The sequence below is a fragment of the Penaeus japonicus genome, unplaced genomic scaffold, assembly GCF_977035675.1.
Source record: "Penaeus japonicus unplaced genomic scaffold, GWHDUDI00000001_assembly GWHDUDI00000040, whole genome shotgun sequence".
NCBI lineage: Eukaryota > Metazoa > Arthropoda > Malacostraca > Decapoda > Penaeidae > Penaeus > Penaeus japonicus.
Genome location: NW_028234442.1, coordinates 10136129 through 10161128, shown reverse-complemented (window position 1 = coordinate 10161128; position 25000 = coordinate 10136129). Strand labels below are relative to the sequence as shown.

Below are 25000 nucleotides of genomic sequence, written 5' to 3'. Positions count from 1 at the left end.
ACGAGCGCCATTCCATGACCGAAATGCTAGGAATGCCAATTATTGCTTTCGTTGGACGATTGTGGCAGGTAGTTCCGTTTCTTCCCTTGGCATTTCCTCTCCGATATTCCCTTTACAGATCTCCGAAGAGCCGAGATTCTTTAAGGAGAGCTGCGCTGCTAAACGTCTTACCACTTTGCAAGGTTTCCGTCTGCCAGTGAACTAAAAATAGTAACTTGGGACATGTCCTAGAGGCTAAAACATAAATAGACGCAAGTAATTAATCACCAAACAGCTCGTTCCGAAAGGCGCGTAGAGCTGTTAACGCTCGTGCCCGCCATTAACTGCCCAAGCTCTCCGTTTAGTTTGGATGTTGAGGTATCGGTGAGCTGACTGTTATTCTGCGAGAAAAAGGTATGGTTGTCAGAATGTAAATATGAATGCAATTTGCACGTGGAATTCACCCAAAAACCACCCACCCTAGAAATGGTGTCAGATGATATTCAGTGGGGTGTGGGTGTCAGCATCGTTGCCAAATCGCGGCAGATGCGGAAAAAAATATAGGAACAATGGTAGAAAATCCGTGACAGAATCATGTGCATGTTGCAATAGTGACGGAAACGAGTAAATGCAGATTTTTGATGGAGTCTTTGTTACAAATGCATAACGTTGGGGATAGATATTTACATTTGGTTATGTATGGCATCATTGGCTTAAATGTGCATTATAAATCATTTTGGGAAAAGGTGGATTTTCCGCTTATGTTTATTTACCATCTGACGAGTTTTTTTTAAAGCAAGTAAAGTGGTAACAGTAATCAGGTACGTAAAGCAGAAGTATATAATAAAAAATACATACAATATGCATAATATTTATAGCAGATACACACATATCCACAGTATATAGATACACAAATTAAGGAAGATATGATAACAGCATGAACCCTTTCATGTTTGTTTTGATGGAGTGCACACTTCAATTCCAACCCCCTTGGTTGTGGAACGGTTATTAGGTAAACAACCAGGAACAAGTACAACAAATGATTCATGCCAAATTTACTCTGTGGAATCGATAGGCTGATGGAATCTAAGACGCTTATTGATATGGAAATAAACTCGCAGCAATTCTTTTGACTTTTATCTGGCTTTGATAAACAATCGGGTGATGCGCTTTTGTTTTACCTAAAATGCATATGTTTGGAAGAGCCATCGATCGAAAAAAGATTAAGTTGATCTATAGACAACTCAGATTAACAGGCTAAACACAGCGTCATCATATAACTTATTGTTCTTGAATCCGCGGGCTTGTGCAAAACCCCCAAAATGTCCCGAAAATCGCGCATGTAAAATTTTTCCCGAAAATCGCGACCGCTGTGCACACGGTACGCCACGCGGGTTACTCCCTTGTTAGAAAACCATTTTGCATTTTTATTTTTCACATTAGATAGAAATATACTACTTTTTTAATGATTTGTACTTCACTCGCCCAAAATTAACCGTTTTCCCAAGGGTACCCCAAGCCTGTTGGGTGTAGGGGGTAGGAGGGGTGCTAACTCAGATGCTTAAGGTTTCCAACGAAAATAAATATTAGATTTCTTCTATTTGCAGCAATATAAAGCAGTCTTTATATGTTTGGGGAAATGGGTATATGGGAATATATTCAGGAAAATGGTAAGAAAATAAAAATGGTAATATAAAAATATAATTTAGAATTGGGTTATAGTAATGTTATAGTATGTAAATGTATAATGTTATTTGGGGGGTATTTATGGTTATTAGGGGGGTCGGTAAAATAAAGGTTTGGGGGGGTATTTTTTTTTTGGGGGGGGGGTATTGGGGGGATGTTGGGGGTTTTGTTAATTATGGTTTTGGGGGTATGGGTTGTGGGGGTTATTTGTTGGGGTAGTATTGTTAAGGGGTGGGGGGGTATTGGGTTATATTGTTTAAGAATTGTTTTGGGTATTTTTTTGGGGTTATTTTATTGTTTTGGGAAAATGGATAAATTTAAATTTTTTTGTATATTGGGATTTGGTAAGTTTGGGAATATGATATTGGGGTAATTTGTTATTGTATATTTTGTATTTGTTGGGGGGGTATTTGGGGGTTAATAGGATTTGGTATTTATTTTTTTATTGTTGTATTTTGGATATTTATATTGTTAAAGATATTATTTATTTAAATTATGGTAAGTTTGTTTAGTTTTGATATGTTATTTGTTTTTATATGTTTTTTTTAAAATTTTTTGTTTTTATATTTTAGTTATATTGTAATATGTATTTTGAAAATATTGTATTTTTAAAATTAGTATAATAATATTATTTTATTATAATGTTATAGAAAATATATGTAAATATGTTTATATATATGTATATATTATGTATATATTATTAATAATATTATATATATGCCCCACCCCCCCCCTATAAGAAAACTCCCCCCCCCCCCCCCCCCCCCCCCCCCCCCCTCCCTATCCCCCCCCACCCCCCCCCCCCGTCCCCTATATATGTATTATATGTATTTATATGTTTATAATGGTATTATAATAGTATATATGTTTATATATGTATAATTTTTATATATATGAATTTATGTATAGATATGGTTCATTTGTATATATATGGGATATATGTTATTTATGTTTATAATTTTTATATAATGTGTAATATGTTATATATGTATATGTATATATATGGATAAGATATTTATAATTTTAGATTTATTGGATATAATGTGATATAATTAAACTTTTTTAGATGATTTATATTTGATGTAACTGATATATGTATAATTATTATATATTATATAATATAGTTAATATAAATATACTTAAAATAGTATTTAACATTATTCATATAATTATATACATATATATTTTACCTATATACAAAATAATATACTATGTTATATAACTTATTATCTAATTATTAATGTGATTATATACATTTTATCATATTTAATATTTTATAACTATATACATTATATTTAAAAATATATCTAACATATATTATACATATATAATATATATACATATATATACATTGTATATATTATATTTATGTATTTAAATGTATATATATATGTATTATATATATTATATATGTATATATATTTTATATATTATATATATATTATTTAATTATATTTATGTAAAATATGTATATTATATGTATATATTTTATATATATGTATAATGTATATTTATATGTATTCTATTTATGTTTATATATGATATATATATGTATATAGATATGTTTATATTTTAATATGTTATTTATTTATGTATATATATATGTATATATGTTTATATTTGTATATTATATATGTGTATATATTTATATTTTATATGTTTATTATATATATTTATGTCTATATGTATATATATATGTTATAGTATATATTGATTAATTTGTTATATATTTATGTATTTTATGTATTTTTTATATGTTATATAGGATTTTATATTGATATATGTTTATATGTATTATATGTATATTTGTTATATTTATTTTATATATTTGTATATATGAACTTAAATTTAAAATGTATATATATATTATATATGTAATATATGTATATATTTATATTTATATTATATTATGTACATAAAAGTAATATATGTATATATGAATTTATATGTATATATGAAATATGAATTTGTAAATTTATGTATATATTACATATATGTTAACATAGTTTACTATTTTTTACAGAGATGTATATTATAAGATTTTATATTTTGTATACATTTATTTTTAATTATATTTTTATAAATTTTTATGTATTAATTTAAAAAATATGTAATATATATATTTATAATAAAATACATATTTACAGAATTTAGACATTATACATATATAAGAATGATATATAAGATATAATATAATAGTTATCTGTTTTATTTAATAATTACAATGTATAATTTAAGATAAATTAGGAAATTACATGTTATATAGTTAGAATTTTATATACATATATATAACATATATATTGTATATATATGTATTATATTGTATATATATATGTATATATGTATATATATATGTTTTAAAATGTAAATATAATTTTATTTTATATATATATAGGATATATTATAGATATTTGTATATATGTATATATATATGTATTTATATATATGTATATATTATTGTATATATATATGTATTATTATGTTTTATTTGTTTATTATATTATTGTATATATTTTATATTTTATATTTTATATATGTTATATTTGTATATGTATTATGTTTGTATATATTATATTATTAAGTATATGTTTATATATGTTTTGTATATGTATATTATGTATTATTTTGTTATATATGTATGTATATATTTTTTATTATTGATATATGTATATATATGTATCTGTATATATATGTATGTATATATGTATATAATTTAGTATATATTTATATATTATTTTATATTTTTGTTATATATGTATATTATTGTATATATGTACATATATGTATATATGTATATATAATATGTATATAAGTAATAATGTAATATATGTATTTTACATATTTTTATATTAATATATTATATATAATATATTATATATTAAATATTTACATAATTATATATTTATATATTAAAAAAAATTATATATTACATATAATATATATGTACATATATTTATTATTATTATTACTATATTATATATAATTTTATTATATATTATAATTATTATATATTATATATTAATATTATATATTAATATATTATAGATTATATATATATCCATATATTCTATATATATCTATGTATATATTCTATATATATATGATCGATATATTATGTATATATATTATATGTTTATTTTATATAAATATGTATATATGATATAGATATGTATGGAGTTATATAGATAATATTTATATTTGTATAGATTATTATATATATTATTATATATATATCGTAATTTATTATATATATATGTATATATTTAATGTTATTTATTATAGATATTTGTATAGTATTTTATAGATAGATATGTATATAATGAATGATATGTTTATATGAATATTATATGTATTTATGATATTATGTATTTATGAATATATATGTATTTATGAATATGTATATATGAATATATAGTATTATGATATATATAGATATAGATGGATAACGTTATATGTATATATGTATATATTGTATATATGAATATTTTTGTATAGATGTATATATATGTATATATATTTTATTATATGTATTAGATGTATTGTAATATATATATGTATTATAGGTATGTATATATATGTGTAATATTTATGTATGTATATATCATGATATATATATGTTTTATATATGTATATTGGGATATTTTTTGTATATATAGGTATATATGGATTATAATGTATTTAGATGTATATTATGTATTATATTATATGTATATATATTGTAGATATGTATTTATATATGTATATATGTTATATATATATGTATATATGTTATATTACTGATGTATATATATGTTTATATATATGTATATATATGTGATATATATGTTATTTAGTGTTTAGATATGTAGTAATATGCATATATAGGGATAGTTGTATTTTTAGGGATTATTAGATTTGGCTAGATGGTTTAGTTTGGTATTTTTTTGGAGATTTGGGGTGTATTTGGTTGATATGTGTTGATATGTTGTGAGAGGGATTGTTGGGAGATAAGTATTTTGGTGTATAGATGGTTATAGGTGATATTTAGATGTATAGTAGGTATTATTTGTTATAGTGGTATTTAGGTTATAGGGTGATATATGTATTGATTTGTTATAGATAGGTATAGAGAGGTATATAGTTATGTAGAGATATATGTTTTATAGAATAGAGGTTTATTTTCTGGATTGATTTGTAGATATAGAGATGATTGATATGAGAGATAGATGTAGATATAGTCTGTTATTGAAGATTGGTTTATTGATGTATATAGATAGTAGGGTTAGATTGGTATATATATAGGTATTTATATGTTTTGTATTGTATAAATTCATCGATATTATTAATTTAGGATATATACATTTAAGAGATATTGGTAGAGTTATGGGGATAGATGTTTGATGTGTGGAGTAGATTGGGGTATATAGGTGAGTTATATTGTAAGGTATATATTTGTAGAGAATTGGATTTTGGGGATAGATGGAGATTGAGGTTTATGTATATATATGTATAGATGTATACAGATTTATGGAATAAATATAGATAGTATTATAAATATGTATATATTGTAATATTTTAAGGGATATATGTATATAGATGTAGATATGTATATAGATGTATGTTTTGTATAGTGATTTGTAATAGGGAGATATAGTGGTAGAGATTTGTTTATATGTATTTTTTATAGATATGTGGGGTGATGGAGGTTTATATGGAAATTGAGATCGGATAGATGGTTAATAGTGGGTTAGAGGTATATATATTTAGGGTTAGATGTTTATATAATTTTGTATAGTTATCTGGGTTTAGATGGAGATTTAAATGTAGTTGATAGATTGTATTGTTTGTATAGAATATGGTAAGATTGTTGTAAGATGGTTATTTGTATATATATGTTTATTGTTGGATATTTATACATATATATACCAGTGATATTCGATATGAGAAAGAGTTATTGAATGTAAATTGATGATGAGATTCTTATATACATATATATACTTTATTTATATTTCATATACAGGAGATATACAGTTACATAGTATATTTGGTTTCTGTGTATAGATATGTAATATATTTATTTGTGTACTATGTATGCATATGTATATGTATTGTGGGGTATGGGTGTGTATGTGTGTGTGTGTGTTGGGTCGTGGTGTGGGTGTGTGTATGGTGTATGTGTGTATGTGTGTGTGTGTATGTGTGTATGAGCTGTGTATGTTTGTATGTGTGTGTATGTTGTGTGTATGTGTGTGCTAGTGTGTGTCTGTGTGTATGTGTGTGTATGTGTGGTTTATGTGTGTATGTTTGGGGTATGTGTGTAAGTGTGGGTGTATTTGTGGGTGTATGTTGGAGTGTGGGTGGTATGTGTGGGTGTATGTGTGTATGTGTGGGGTGTCTGTGTGGGGGGTATTGTGTGGTCTGTGTTGGGGTATGTTGTTGTGTGGGTGGTCTGTGTGTGTGATTTGTGTATGTGGTATGTGTGTATGTGTCTGTGTGTGTATGTGTATATGTGTGTCTGTGTGTGTTAGTAAGTGTGTTCATGTGTGGTGTATGAGTGGTGTGTGTGTGAATGTGTGGGTGTCATGTGTGTCTGATTGGGGTGAGTGGGGTCTTTGTGGGGGAGTGTGTTTGGGATGTGAGAGGGTGTGTGTGGGTGTGTGTGTGGGTGGGGGATGGTATGTTGTGGGTGGTGGAGTGGGTGGGGGTGAGGGGGTTGAGGGGTGGTGGGGTTTTTGGTGTTGGGGGGTTTGGTTTGTTGGGTTTTGGGGGGTGTGTGTGGGGTGTGGTGTTGGGGGGGTGTGGTGTGTGTTGGTGTTTGGGTGTTTGTGGGAGTGGGGGGTTGGGGGGGGTTGTGTATGGGGTGGGATGGGGGGGTGGTTGGTTAGGGGGTAGGGGTGGTGTTTTTGGGTGTGGGTGTGATGGTGTTGTGTGGGTGTGGTTTACCCTGTGGTGTGGTTTGTTTTTTTAAGGGGATAGTTAGTATGTTTGAATAGGGGGTGGGATTATTTTATGTGTTGTTGTGGGTGGGAGTGGTTGGGTTTATGTGTGATTTGTGTTGGTGATTGGGGTGGGAAGTGATGGGGGTGGGAGTTGGGGTGTGGTGGGGGGGTTGTGGGTTGGTGGTGGGGGGGGGGGGGGGGGTTGTGTGTTGGTGTGGGGGGGGGGTTGTTGGGGGGGGGGGGTGGTGTGGGTTGGGGGGTTGGGGGGTGGGGGGGGGTGGGGGGTGGTTGGGGTGTTGGGTGGGGGGGGGTGGGGGGGGGGGGGTGGGTGTGGGTGGGGTGGGGGTGGGGGGTGGGTGTGGGGGGGTGGGTGGTGGGTGGGTTGGTGTGGGTGGGGGGGGGGGGGGGGGGGGGGGGGGGGGGGTGTGGTGGGGGGGTGGGGGGGGGGGGGGGGGGTGGGGGGGGTGGGGGGGGGGGGGGGGGGGGGGTGGGGGGGGGGGGGGGGGGGGGGGAGGGGGGGGGGGGGGGGGGGGGGGGGGGGGGGGGGGGGGTGGGGGGGGGGGGGGTGTGTGGGGGTGTGTTTTTATATGTTATATTATTTATATATATATTATATAGTTTATATTAAATTTTTATATATTTTGTATTTGTTTTTGGTTTTGTTTTTGTTTTTTTTGGAACATATATAAATGTTATATTATGTATTATATTATATATATATATATTATAATTTTGTTTTTTATATATATTTATTTATATATATAATATAGTATATATATTATATATTAATATATGTTTTTATATATAATTATTATATTATATAAATAAATATTATTAAAATATATAATATTACATTTATTTATAATTTTTTTTTTATTTTTTTTATTTAATATATATATAATTTATAAATATATAAATATATACTTTTATATATAATAATAATATTATAGTATATACAATAATATTATTAAATATACATAATATATACATATATAATTATATATAAATTATATAATATATTAAAAAATTATATAATAATATATTATAATTATACATATAGTATAAATATATAAAATATATATTATATTAATATTTAAAGATTTTAAAGATATACATATATAGATATAATATATAATTAATAATATATATTATACCCATATATTTTTAAAATAAACAAAAAAAATAAACAACAAATTTATTATAATATATATATATATAATTTAATTATAATTATATAAATATATATAATTAATATACATATTTTTAGATAGTTATTTGTATATTATATATTTTTTATATATTTATTTATATTATTTTTATGTCCTTTATTATTACTATATATTTTATATATTATTTATTTATATATTAATATGTATATAATATATTGTATTTTAATTTTATTTATATTATTAATTATAATTATTTTATATATATGATATATATTTGTATAGGATATTTAATTTATATTTATATATTATAATTATTAAATTTATACTTATTATTTTTTATTATTTATTATAAAAATTTTAAATATATTTATATGTTTAATTTTTGGGTTAATTTATATTTTTAGTATTATTATAATATATTATATATATATTATTTATATATTTTTATATATATATATATTTTTTATTTATATTATATATTTTATATTTTATTATATATATTGTATATTATTTTTTATTATTTATATTTTTATATTAATATATGAAAAAAATTATTTTACTATATTATAATGTATTATATTATAAATAATATTATTAATTAATAATATATAGGAGTGTTTTTGTGTTTGTGTTTTTTGGTATTTGGGTTTTTGTGTTTTTTGTAGTTTTATTACAAATTATATATTAACAAAGGGAATATAACGCTTATTATAGATATTTTATATTATTCTATTATATTTATTATATATATGTTTTATTTAAATAATTTTATATATAATATATATCATATTTAATATATATTATATATATATATAATATATATATATATATTATATATTATATATATGTATATATAATATATATTATTTATGTATATATTTTATTATAATAGTATATTATGATATATATTTATATATATATATATAGTAATATATATATTATATATGTATATATATTTATATATATTATTATATATGTATATATATATATATCATGGTATATATGTATATATATTTTATATATATATTATATATGTATATATGTATATATATAGGTTTTATATGTATATATATTATATATGTATATATTTGTTATATATGTTATATATGTATATATGTATTTATATATAATATATTTTATATATATTTTAATGTATATATAATATATGTTATATCTGTATATATATATGTATGTATATGTATATTTATGATGTATATGGTTTATATATTTGGTATAGGGATATAGATATGTCATATGTATATGTATTTAGTAGATATATAGTTGATGTATATATATATGTGTTATTTAGTGGTAGATATTTTTGTGTATAAATTTGTGTATAGATGTATTTAGATTGGTATATTGATATTTAGAGTAGTTATATTGTTGTAGTGGTGGAGGTGTATTGTTTATTATATAGGTTTATGTATATATATTTATGTATTGTGTATATATTTGTTGATTAGATGTATATATAGATATTTGTATATGTGGGGTTTATATATAGTGGTTTAGGGGTCTTGATAGGTATATGGAAATGGGTATATATGCTATATGTATATGTGTTTAATATGTTGAGGTAGGGCGTGTAGAGATATGTATATGTATTATGGGTTTATTATCATGGTTGTATAGGTGTTATATATGTTAGTTTATGTGTTTATTTTGTATATGGTGATATGTGTATATTTTTGGTTTTGTATATGTGTATTTATTTTGTATATTGTTATATGTGTATTTATATGTATATGTATTATGGGTATATATAGGGTATGTGTTTTTATATTGTATATTGTGTATGTATATGTATTATGTCTAGATATGTATTAGGTATATCTTGTATATTTTTTGTATTTGTATCTATATATGTATGTTATGTATATGTATTTATATGTATATGTATATATATATGGTTTTTGTATTATGTAGTTGTACTAATAGATTATTAGGTATGTTTTATGTATTGTATATAGTGTATGTTTATGATATATGTATATATATATTTATGTATGTATTGGTATTTATATATGTTTGTTTATGTATATGTTTATATATTGATATGTTTGTATATGTATATATTTATATGTATGTAGATGGAGATGATGTATGTATATGTTATTATATATGTATATGTATATATATATGTATGTTTTTGTATAAGTATATATATGTATATATATATGTATATGGATATATATATATTGGATATGTTTTTATTATATATGGACTATGTATATATGTATATTGGGTTATGTATATATGTATATGATGGATATGTATATATTTATAGATGGATTTGTTGATATTTAATATATGGTAGAGTATATATTTAATATATGGTATTTATATATTATATTTGGATATTTATTTATTTATATATGGAGATTTATGTTTTTATATATGGATATTTATATAGTTAATATTTGGATATTTATAGTTTTATATATGGATATTTATATATTTTATATGGATATTTATAGATGTATATATCAAAAAACGGTATTTATATATTTAATATTTGGATATTATTAGATTTATATATGGATTTTTTATATATTTATATATGGATATTTTTATTTTTTTTATATGGATATTTATTTATTTATTATTGGATATTTATATATGTATTTTTGGATAGTTTGATATTTTTATATGATGGTTTTTATATATTGATATATGGATATTTATATATTTATATTGGGATATTTATTATTTATTTATGGATATTTATATATTTATATAATGGTTAGTTTTATATTTATATATGTATATAGGATATTTATATTATTTTTATATGGATAATATTTATATATTTTTATTTGTTATTTATATATTTTTTATATGGATATTTATATACTTATATATGGATATTTATTATACTTATTTATGGTATTATTTATATACTTATATATGGATATTTATATATTTATATATGGATATTTATATATTTATATATGGATATTTATATATTTATATATGGATATTTATATATTTATATATGGATATTTATATATTTATATATGGATATTCATATATTTATATATGGATATTCATATATTTATATATGGATATCCATATTTTTTATTATAGGGATATTTAGAGATTTATATATGGATATGTATATATTTATATATGGATATGTATATATTTATATAAGTAATGTTATTTTTATATGGATATGTATATACATATGGTATGTATATATATATATATATGATATGTATACATTATAGAATATGTATATATGTAATTTTTATATATGGATATGTTATATTATATGTATATGTATATATATATTTGGATATGTATATATATATGGATATGTATAGATATTATATGGATATGTTTATATATATATTATATATAGATATTTATGGATATGTATATATATGGATATGTATATGCATATATATGAATATATGTTTTAATGTATATACATATGGATATGGATATGTATATATGGATTTATATATATGTGTATATATGTATATCTATTTATATATATATATATCTTTTGATGTATATACATATGGATATATATATATATGGATGTGTATATATATGGATATGTATATATATATATATGGATATGTATATATATATGCATATTTATATATATGGATATGTATATATATATGGATATGGATATATATGCTTGGATATGTTTATATATATGGATATGGATATGTTTATATATATGGATATGGATATGTTTATATATATATGGATATGTATATATATGGATATCTTTATATATGGATATATATATGGATGTATAAATATGGATATTTATATATATGGATATGTATATATATATGGATATCTATATTTATGGATATGTATATATATATATATATGGATATATATATGGATATGTATATATATGGATATATATATATATATTTATGGATATTTATATATATTTATCGATATATATTTATCGATATGTATATATATTTATTGTAGGTGTTGAGAGGGGTGAGGGAAGTTTGTGGGGAGATGGATTTGAGTGGGTGAGAGAGTTGGTGTGTAGTGAGTGGGAGAGGTTTTGTGTAAGTTGGAGTGGTATAGTGGGTTAGGTGTTGTGGTTTGTATGATCGTGTGGGTTTTTGTTATGAGGGAGAGGGTGAGTGTTGGATGGGGTGAGTGTTGGTGTTGGTTGTGTGAGTGGGTGTGGGGGAGGTTGGCGTTGGAGAGTGGGTGTGGGGTGAGGGTGGGGTTGGGAGATTGTCGGGGAGGGTGTGTTTGGAGTGGGTGAGTGAGGGTGTGGGTTTGTGATAGATGTGTGTATAGGGTGTTAGAGAATGTGAGTGTGGTGTATGTGGGTGTGTGTTGGAGTGCGTAGTGGGTGTCTTGAGAGTGTGTTGGTGTGTGTGGGGTGTGTGGGTTTGTGAGAGGGTGTGTGTTTGGGTGATGGTGTGTGTGGGTGGTAAGAGGGGTGTGGGTGTTTCCTGATTGGGTGTTGGGTGTGGTGGAGGTGGGTGTGGGGTGTGTGGATGGGGTGGTGGTTGGATGGGACGTGTGGGTGTGCGTGTTTGGGTGTTGGAGAGGGTTTGGGGGGGGGAGTGTGTGTGTGTGGGTGAGGGTGTGTGGAGGGTGTGGGTGGTGTGTGTGGTGTGGTTGTGGGGTGTTTGTGTGTGGGTTGTGGGGATGTGAGTGGGTGAGTGTGGGCAGTGGGACGGCTGTGTGTGTGTGTTGGGGTGTGGGTGTGTGTGTGGGTGTGGGTGTTTGTGGGTGTGGGTCGTGTGTGTGTGCTGTGGGTGGGGGTGTGTGTGTGGGTGTGGGTATATAAATATGGTATGTGTATATAAATATGTATATGTATATATACTATATGTATATTTTATATATTAAATATGTATATGTATATATATAATGAATATGTATAATATGACATATATATTACATGTATATGTATATGTATATGTATATGTATATATATATTTATGTCTATGTATATATATTCGTAATATGTGTATAAATATTTGTATATGTATATATAATTTATGATATTATATATATTATATGTATATTTGTATGTATAATATATATATATATATATGATATATAATATGTATATTAAATATATGTATATTAAATGGATATGTATATATATTATATATCAATATGTATATGTATATAGTATCTATAGTATATGTATATGTATATGGATATGTATATATATATATATGTATATGTATATATATATATATTGGTATATATATGTATATGTCTATGTATGTATATGTATATATATATATGGATATGTTATATGTATATATATATATGTGGATATCTATATGTATATATATGGATATGTATAATGTGTATATATATGGTTATGTATAATGTTTTATATATATGGAAATGTATATATGTTTATATATGGATATGAATATATGTATATATGGATATGATATATATATATATGGATATGAATCTATATGTATGGATATTATGTATATGGATGTACTATATATATGTATATGTATATGTATAGATGTATAAATGGATATGTATATGTATCTGTATATATTGATATAATATATGTATATGGATATGTATATATATGTATCATATATGTATATGATTATATATATATATGTATATGTATTATATATGTATGTATATATATATATGCTATATGTATATGTATATATATGTATATGTATCAATGTATTATATGTATATGTATATGTATATATGTATATGTATATGGATTATACATGTGTATATGTATATAAAATATGTATATATTGATATGTATAGGTATATATGTATTTGCACCCATATATGATATGTATGTATATATATGGATATGTATATGTATATTGCATATATGATATGTATATGTATATATATGGATATGGATATATGTGATATAGGTTTATGTATATGGATATGTATATGTATATATATAGCTATGTTATTTATATATTATTATGTCTATACATATATATATCTATATGTATATTTGTGTATATATATGGATATGTATATATTTGTATGTATATATATGTATATATATATATATAATATCTATATATATGTTATGTATATAATATATATCGTATATATATGGATATGTATATATATATATATTTGTTATATATATGTATATATATCTGAGTATATATATATTTATTGTATATTATGTATACGTTATATATATATCTCTTTTATCTGATATATATATCACTCCACAATCTATATATATTTATATGGTATATATATATATGGATATGTATACTCTATATGTGGATATATATATATATGTATATGTATCTATAGTATATGTATATGTTATCATATGGATATGTATATTTCTATGTATATCTTCTTATATGCTATATTATGGATTATGTATATATCTATGTATTATGGATAGATGTAATACTAAGTATTAACTGGATATGATGGTATATAGTTATAACGTATTATATATGTATATGGATATTGTATATATATATATATATGTATATATATAAGGATATGTTATATATATCTGGATATCTATATGAATATGAAGGTATCACTGTTGTCTATATATATATATGGAATATGTATATATATGAATTATATATATATATATATGTTTATATATCTAATTTATATATATATGATATATATAATGTATATGATATGTTTTATGGTTATATATATGGATATCCTATTTATATATGGATATGGTATATATATGTATATATATATGTAATGTATATTTGTATAAATTAGTATGGATATGTATGTAATATATATTTATGGTATATGTTTATATATATATGTAAATATATTTGATCTCTATATGTATGTATATTTGTATATTTATATATGGTAGGTATATTTGTATATATCTATGCATGTATGTATGTAAATATATCATGTTATATATGTATATTTATAGATGTATGTATATATGTTTATATCTGCTATGTATATATGTATATATATGTAGGTATATATGTATATTATGTATGCATATATGTATATGTATGTATATACTGGATATATATGTTATGTATATGGAATGTATATATGTGTATGGATATGTGTATATATGTATATATATGTATGTATATATGTATATTATGTACTGTGGTTAAATTGTATATATATATATAATATATATGTATAGATATGTATTGATATATGTATATATAGGTATACGTATATTGTATATATATGTATTTGTATAATCTATATGTATAAGTAATGTATGTATATATATATATATCCAATGGTTGTATAGTATATGGTATAATATATATGGTATATGTATATATGTGTAATATATTAGTATATCTATATATATCAATATGTATATTGTATTAATATGTATATAAATAGATATATATATGTTTATATGTATTATATGTTGTAATATGTATATATGTATGTCATATGTATATAATGTATATGTATATATGTATATCATATGTATGATATAAATATATCTGATATGTATATATATTGTATATATAATAATATGTATATGTATATATATGTATGTATATCTGATATATATGTATATTTATATATGTATAAGAATATGTATGTATATATGTACTATATACTATATGTATATATGTATGTATATGTATATATATGGTTATATGTATATATATAATAATGTATAATGTATGTATATAATATATATGTATGTATATATATGGTATATGTCAGTTATATATAGTATATAATGTATAAATATATATATGTATATGTATGTAGTTTATAGATAATATATATATATATATGTATATGTATGTTATATGTAGAATATATAATGTATATATATGTATATAATAATTGAAATATACTGTTATATATATAATGTGTATATATATATATGTATATGTATGAATATATATATATGTATGATTAGAAATATTTGATATAGTATGTATATATAATATATCTATATGTATAATGTATATATAAATATATGTATCTATAATGTATATTATGTATATAATATATAATTGTATATGTATATGTAAGTATCTATATATATATGTATATGTATATGTATGTATAAAATGTATATATATATATACTATTCATTAATAAGTATGTATAGTGTATATATATATCTATATGTATATAAATGTATATATATATGTATGTATATAAGGTATAAGTATAAGTATGTATATATATATAATGTAATAAATATATGTATTATATATAATGTATATATATATATCTATAGTATATAATGTATATATATATATATGTTTTTATGTAATAATTATAAGTATGTATATGTATATATCTATATGTATGATGTAAGTAAATATGTTTATGTATACTAAATGATAATATTAGTGTATATGTATATATCTATATGTATAGGTATGTAGAATATATAAGTATCTATATGTATATTATAGTGTATGTATATATATCTATATGTATATGTTATGTATATATATCCTATATATATCTGTATATCTATAAATATATTTATTATGGTACATATTTGTATGTATATATGTATATATATGTATGTATGTGTACTTATATATCATACATTATTTTATACACATGTGCACATAATATGAGTGCGTTTATGTTTGTATGGTTTTGTCTGTGAATGCGTCTTTGTTTTCTGAGAGTTTTAGGTTAATCTTGGCAGTGGACTTAGGGTAAACCTATAATAGCATCAACATACAAACATAAACTTTCTCCTTGCAAGAATTTGTATATTCTTCAATGTCTTTCTCCTTCGACAGAGAATCTAACCAAGACTAACCCGTCCGTTAGTACAGTTGATTTCTCGATTTCTTTTTTTTTCTATTCTCTCTTGCATCTTCTCTCCCTACGTCTAGACCCGCCTGGCTTGGGTTGCCTTCCTTCCCCGAGAGGTTTGGCGTAATCTTAATAATGGACTAAGGCTTCTCCCGAACCGCTTGTCTTGTTCAGGCCCTGTCTCGAAGAGGGTCACTGCGCTCTGTATTGTATTTACAGGATTTTGTCTTTTTCTTTCCTGAGAGGTGTTTGTGTAAGTCCGTATATGTGTTTGTGTGTATATGTATATATATATATCTATATATATTTATATTTATATATCTATATATATTTATATATATCTATATATATGTGTGTGTATACATACATATATATTTATGTATATTCTGTATATGTATGCATATATATATATATATATATATATTGTATATGTATGTATTAATATAGATATATATATATAAATATTTATCTATGTATATAGATATAGATATAGATATATAAATATGTATATATATAAATATATAAATATATATATATAAACATATGTATATACATAAATATATATGTATATATATGTATACATATAAATATATGTATATATACATACATACACACACATACACATACATACACACACATATGTTTATATATATATATATATATATAAACATATACATATAAACATATATACATACATATACGTGCATATACGTACTTATACGTACTTATATATGTATGTATGTATTGTATGTATGTATGTAAATATATACTCCCATAGTCTCTGCCTCTCTCTCGACCTCTCCCTATCTTTCTCTATCTCTCACTCTCTCATCCTCCCTTTAATAATGTCTGTCAGCCTCGCCTTCACACTTTCTTTTCCTTTTTCACCCTCTGTTAGACCTCTCTCTCACTCCCTTTCTTTCTATCTTTTCACTTTCCTTCCTTCCTCCCCTTTTTCCCTCTCTCTCTCTCTCTCCCCTCCCCCATTATATATACCTTTTTCCGCAGTCAATTTTATGTAATCCTATCTCATGTTCAAAAAATAATCATACACTTTCTTTCCCTAAAGATGGAGCCTCGCCTGCCTAATGAACGGAAGTCTGCCACGCCCATATTTACGGAGCGTCTTCTGGCCTGTTCTTCAGTAGCCAGCGTTGTCCGCCTTACCAGTCAGCTGTTCCAAAAGATCAAGGTAAGTTTGCGTTTCAGTTCAGTTAGACAGAGCAACCAGACTTGTTATATTACAGGGGCATTTCACTGCGCATTTTCCATTTGATGATATTTGCCACCGGCTTTGTTAGATTGTAGATACATTTTGCTTCCTTTTTTGATGTGCTGTTACTTATTACAGCATTAAAATGGGGAACGGTCAGGCATATGACTAGTCATTTTTGCTACGTGGTTTTCGCGTTGTCCATCCGCCTTTTCAACAAAGTATTGGGACGATTGCCACGTCCTTCGTCTGGGGGATGGATGACGAAGGCAAATGCACAAAAAAGTATAAGAATTATTACGGTAATCATTGTCCTCCGCACCTTACGACCGTCGTATCGAAATGATGAGCCTGACAAAGGCAAAAGACCAGGAGAACTGCCGTAAAACCCGTGTCTGGAATGGGCTTCTTTGTTTTTTTTATTTTCTTTCTGTCTGTCTTTTTCTTTTCTTCTTGGAGTAGAGACAACGTATTTCCTGCTATTTTGGCTGATGTATTTTCTTGTATAGCAACATCTACTCCGCTCTTGTACTTTTCTGGAATAGGGTTCAATATTGTGGTTTCTATAATAGTCATGTTGACTCGTCCTCCAGCTGCAGGTCCAATACTATTTTGTCAACTTGCCCTTTTAATTTATTGCATGACGTTAGATAAATCTGAATGTCATACTTTGACACAAGAGATGCGTGTCATAAATATTTTGATTAGTTTTGTAATTAAGGGTTTGCCTATTAAACGAAACTGTACCATTGAGATGTCAGTAAACAAAGTTTTCCAAATCGTAGCGGTCACTATGATAGTTGATATATATCATTATATCGATTATTACACTTTCATGTTTTCATATGATAGGAATGTAATTTATGCGAAATAGAGCGTAATTCTGTCTTAAACGTCTGTTGCTGTTAAAGCTGGTATCGCAAAAACAATTTTACGTCAGACTTTAATGTTTTGTACAAAAAAGACGATGTATTCATATATAAAATGGATTAGGAACATAACACATTGAAGGTTATATTCTTACACTTCAGGGGAAAGAACATTTATTCATAATATTCTATGTGATGTATATACGCAGATTCCCGCCCACGCGCGCGCTCACACACACGCACAATTTCATTGTATCCTTACTTGCATCCTAACAGGTATTTCCCTCATAGTGGATTCCTTCACACTACCAACATAGGATGCAATTGAGCGAAAAACAAATAAGTGTGTTTATGCATGTATGGATGTATTTGAGTATATATGTATATAGTTTTCCCTTAATGGATTCCTTTATAATACCCACACAGACTGGATCTGAAAGAGAAATGTTGCAAATATGAGTTTTGAATTTACAGTAACTTAAACCCAGTATAATTTATCATTACATGTGGTCTTTATAGTACATGGTTCTATCTGGCTTGCTGGCCCTTTATTTGAATTGACACGACCAGTGGAGTGTGGAGAGATACCTCCATGGCCGAACTCCGACAGATCTAAGAATGTCTAAGGGAGACTAAAGAAAAAATATTACATATCATAGGTATTCATATTGACTCCGCCTCATTTTTTTTTCTTCTTTTTTTTTTAATCCCATCCGGAACTTCCAGAAATGGGCACGTGCTATTTGTAGAGTTATTGTACAGAAAATAAGCAGAACTGAAAAGATCCATTCAAGTATATAAAATATTAATTCTGTATACACTCTTAGAATAGTTTATACTTCATTTCACCGTGATTTTGGACTTTCTTAATCCATACTAAAAACGAATCATCGGAAAGACGCCCAGTATTTTTAGAAAAGTTAATAGACTGATGTCTAATGTCCTCAAAATAAAGAAAAACAGCATAGAAATTTTAGAAAAACGCTTCCACTGAAAAATCCCAGACACAAACTGGATCGGGGCACCAAGTAATCATACAAGCAGACATGCAGACAAGGACACCGCACATCCCTCGGATCTTGTCAGTTTCGCACTGTGAAAAATATTAAGATATCCTTCCACTATCCTTTCCAGGGTCACAATGATTACGTGGATGCGGCCCTACTTGGTGTGGAAATGACTGCTTGCACCCTGGGACACCTCACCACGGCCATGGCCAACAGAGTCATTGGAATGGACAACTTTAATACCTGGGCATGTCAGCTGCTAGATGGCGTGCTGGCGTGGACCTCAGGCATCAGACACCCTGACGAAAGCAGAGGCAAGGTAACTCTGGCTCCTTCATTTCGTCTCATATCTTTCTTTTTTTTCTTTCTTTTTTCTTTTTTTCAATTGGTATCTTGCAATGCTGGTGATATCTTTCCTAATATTCCTCTTGGTAGTCATCTTTACGTCTCCATGAATATGTTAAAACTGATTTTTTTTTTTTTTTTTTTTTTATCAAAGAATGCAAGTGATGGCGACGGACATACCCAGGCAGATCACACATCAAATAATCCAGATCAAGCGGAGGACGATTCAGGGAAGAACGTGAGACGAGGTGAGGAAAGTCTAGAGAAAAATGCACAGAGCGGACGCGAGAACATGGAGCAAGGGTTATTGTCAGTCCACAAGCACGATTTAGTCGGAATCTTAAAGGAAATGCAGGAAAATAATGTTGCAAGGGAAGTCACAGAGAACAAAACCGAGGCCAAGGAAGCAACAGAGAACGAGACCGAGGCCAAGGAAGCAACAGAGAACGAGGCCGAGGCCAAGGAAGCAACAGAGAACGAGGCCGAGGCCAAGGAAGCTACAGAGAACGAGACCGAGGCCAAGGAAGCAACAGAGAACGAGGCCGAGGCCAAGGAAGCAACAGAGAACGAGACCGAGGCCAAGGAAGCTACAGAGAACGAGGCCGAGGCCAAGGAAGCAACAGAGAACGAGACCGAGGCCAATGAAGCTACAGAGAACGAGGCCGAGGCCAAGGAAGCAACAGAGAACGAGACCGAGGCCAAGGAAGCAACAGAGAACGAGGCCGAGGCCAAGGAAGCAACAGAGAACGAGACCGAGGCCAAGGAAGCAACAGAGAACGAGGCCGAGGCCAAGGAAGCAACAGAGAACGAGGCCGAGGCCAAGGAAGCAACAGAGAACGAGGCCGAGGCCAAGGAAGCAACAGAGAACGAGACCGAGGCCAAGGAAGCAACAGAGAACGAGACCGAGGCCAAGGAAGCAACAGAGAACGAGGCCGAGGCCAAGGAAGCAACAGAGAACGAGGCCGAGGCCAAGGAAGCAACAGAGAACGAGACCGAGGCCAAGGAAGCAACAGAGAACGAGACCGAGGCCAAGGAAGCAACAGAGAACGAGGCCGAGGCCAAGGAAGCAACAGAGAACGAGGCCGAGGCCAAGGAAGCAACAGAGAACGAGGCCGAGGCCAAGGAAGCAACAGAGAACGAGGCCGAGGCCAAGGAAGCAACAGAGAACGAGACCGAGGCCAAGGAAGCAACAGAGAACGAGGCCGAGACAAAGGAAGCAACAGAGAACGAGGCCGAGACAAAGGAAGCAACAGAGAACGAGACCGAGGCCAAGGAAGCAACAGAGAACGAGGCCGAGGCCAAGGAAGCAACAGAGAACGAGGCCGAGGCCAAGGAAGCAACAGAGAACGAGGCCGAGACAAAGGAAGCAACAGAGAACGAGACCGAGACAAAGGAAGTAATAGAGAGCAATCAAAAGAAAGCCGGTTTGGAAAACAAAGAGACACAGGAAGTTGTGGAGAACAAGAAAGAAATGGAGAACAAGAAAGAAATGGAGAGCAAGAAAGGAATGGAGAGCAAGAAAGAAATGGAGAACAAGAAAGAAATGGAGAGCAAGAAAGAAATGGAGAACAAGAAAGAAATGGAGAACAAGAAAGAAATGGAGAACAAGAAAGAAATGGAGAACAAGAAAGAAATGGAGAACAAGAAAGAAATGGAGAACAAGAAAGAAATGGAGAACAAGAAAGAAATGGAGAACAAGAAAGAAATGGAGAACAAGAAAGAAATGGAGAACAAGAAAGAAATGGAGAACAAGAAAGAAATGGAGAACAAGAAAGAAATGGAGAACAAGAAAGAAATGGAGAACAAGAAAGAAATGGAGAACAAGAAAGAAATGGAGAACAAGAAAGAAATGGAGAACAAGAAAGAAATGGAGAACAAGAAAGAAATGGAGAACAAGAAAGAAATGGAGAACAAGAAAGAAATGGAGAACAAGAAAGAAATGGAGAACAAGAAAGAAATGGAGAACAAGAAAGGAATGGAGAACAAGAAAGGAATGGAGAACAAGAAAGAAATGGAGAACAAGAAAGAAATGGAGAACAAGAAAGAAATGGAGAACAAGAAAGCAATGGAGAACAAGAAAGCAATGGAGAACAAGAAAGCAATGGAGAACAAGAAAGCAATGGAGAACAAGAAAGAAATGGAGAACAAGAAAGAGATGGAGAGCAAGAAAGAAATGGAGAACAAGAAAGAGGGAGTCTTCGAAAACGCGGAGGCGGTGACTAAGCCACAACGCGCGAGCCAGAGTACGAAGGAAAAATCTGCTGGAAAGTCGGCCAGGAAGAACAAGAAGCATGCCAGGGGGAAGAAGTAGTCTGGTTGAGTGATATTTTTTTATTTCCATTTTAACAAGGTTGATGTATACATTTGTTTTAGAGATATTGTCTTAGCCTTAAAATAAAACGTTTTAGTCGTTTATTAGTCTTCCTGCTTTTTTCAAGAGAGATCGCATCCCCATTCAAGAGAGATCACATCCCCAGTGCGTCAGAATGATAGAAGTATTTTGCATGAAAATCGATTGAGATTTCAACAACATACACTGCCGATAATATCCGATAGAGTGACAAAAATAGGTTGAGTACTATTCACATAACTGAAAATGTACAATGTGAATTATAATGGAAAAGCTACTCTCGTGAATATACGGCAGTGCATGTAAAAACATTTTATGTTAAAGATTGAAACATGCATAGTCGTAAAAATTAGTAGTCAACGAATATATTATTCTCCATTTGCATCTAGTACAAGTACATCATCCCAAAGAGACTGAGAAACAGGAAAAAATACAATAAAAGTGGATTCCACTCCTTCGCCATAAGCGAGTACCCAGAGGGGCTGTTCATTTCCCCGTTGGATCCGGCAGTGTCTTCGGAACCTTGGTTCCCGTCGACGTTTGTGGTATCTTCAACCACTTCTTGGGTAGTTTGTTCGTCAGGCTCTTCCTTGCTATCTATATGCTCTTCCTTGTTATCTGTATGCTCTTCCTTGCTATCTATATACTCTTCCTCGCTAACGTCCGAGTCGGTGATAAAACTGCGTTCACTAGATTTGAGTTCCACTTCTTTTTCTTCTTCCAGCGTGAAATAGCTCTGTATGAAGCCCCTTAGTCGAGGAACAGTGTCTTCCGTTTTCTTCAGAGCCTGATGGTAAAAAGTTATTTTTTTATTACAAATGACGTTACACTAATTACATACACGCAAACACACACAATAGTAGATGTGCAACTGAGCGTGTTAGTTTGTATATTTGTCTGTCTCTCACACACTAACTTGTCACATACAGTATCATTTCTTACGTCCTCAATATAAAAATAATGTATTTAGTGTTTTTGTTATATGATATGCGAAGCATCAAGAAGTTAAGATGTTCTTTACCAAACAAAAACGATATAAAATTCTAGACACGAGAGGTGTAATTGAATAAGTGAGGCAGATTATTCCCGAAAGTGAGGCTTAAGAAGCTCCGTCTAAGAACCACCATAGAATTGCTTACCTGCGAAATCACCGTGACACGCATAACGGCCCGCAGTGCCCGCAGCGCTATCCACCAAGGCAAATACACGCATGCCCTCGGGAGGCTCACTGCCATGCGCAGAAGTTTCCCGAATAGCTGGAGGCCCTTGGCAAAGGCGGTTAGGAAGGGAGCCACCACGACCAATGTGCAACAGAGACTGAAGATCTGGAATGATGTACACGGTTCATTGATATATTCAAATATCCCTAATTTAGATTTTTTATCATGGTATTAATATATAGAACCAGGCATCTACATATAGTGTGCGCGAGTGCAGAGTATCTTGTATGCTTGTATGTGCGCGTCTTACCATGCACGAGTGGAGAAACGCCAAACCACGCGACTGTCTCTGTCTCTGTATTCTACGAGCGGAAACTTTTCCATCGCCGTGAGCTCCTGGAATTAAGGAATGTTACTCATGAATAGCAAATAACAATACTAAATCACCTTAAAAATACAATCACATTGTCGGATTGAAGGAAAGAAAGGAGACTACGTTTCATCCTCACAGTTCACACCATTGATTTGGTTTAACTGATAAATGATATAACAA

General features: G+C 28.6%; 2 protein-coding genes across 3 annotated transcripts in view; one reads left to right on the top strand and one right to left on the bottom strand.

Moving 5' to 3' along the window:
• The window catches only part of LOC147466887 (uncharacterized), a 27064-nt gene extending 3709 nt beyond the window's left edge, over positions 1-23355 (top strand). Inside the window, exons 1-4 of one of the 2 annotated variants that reach the window (XM_086534263.1) lie at positions 159-393; positions 18573-18695; positions 20720-20911; positions 21092-23355. In XM_086534263.1, the coding sequence (XP_086390389.1) occupies positions 18573-18695; positions 20720-20911; positions 21092-23248 (2472 nt within the window). In that variant the 5' untranslated portion in view covers positions 159-393 and the 3' untranslated portion in view covers positions 23249-23355. Of the gene's footprint in view, positions 1-158; positions 394-18572; positions 18696-20719; positions 20912-21091 lie in introns of those variants that run through there. The other variant, XM_086534262.1, reaches the window with a different exon arrangement.
• Positions 23356-23391: 36 nt separating this feature from the next.
• The window catches only part of LOC122254624 (uncharacterized), a 3621-nt gene continuing 2012 nt past the window's right edge, over positions 23392-25000 (bottom strand). Inside the window, exons 3-5 of the mRNA XM_043018409.2 lie at positions 24758-24843; positions 24427-24612; positions 23392-24074 (exon numbers count right to left, since the gene is read on the bottom strand). Of these exons, the coding sequence (XP_042874343.2) occupies positions 23673-24074; positions 24427-24612; positions 24758-24843 (674 nt within the window). The 3' untranslated portion in view covers positions 23392-23672. The remainder of the gene's footprint in view (positions 24075-24426; positions 24613-24757; positions 24844-25000) is intronic.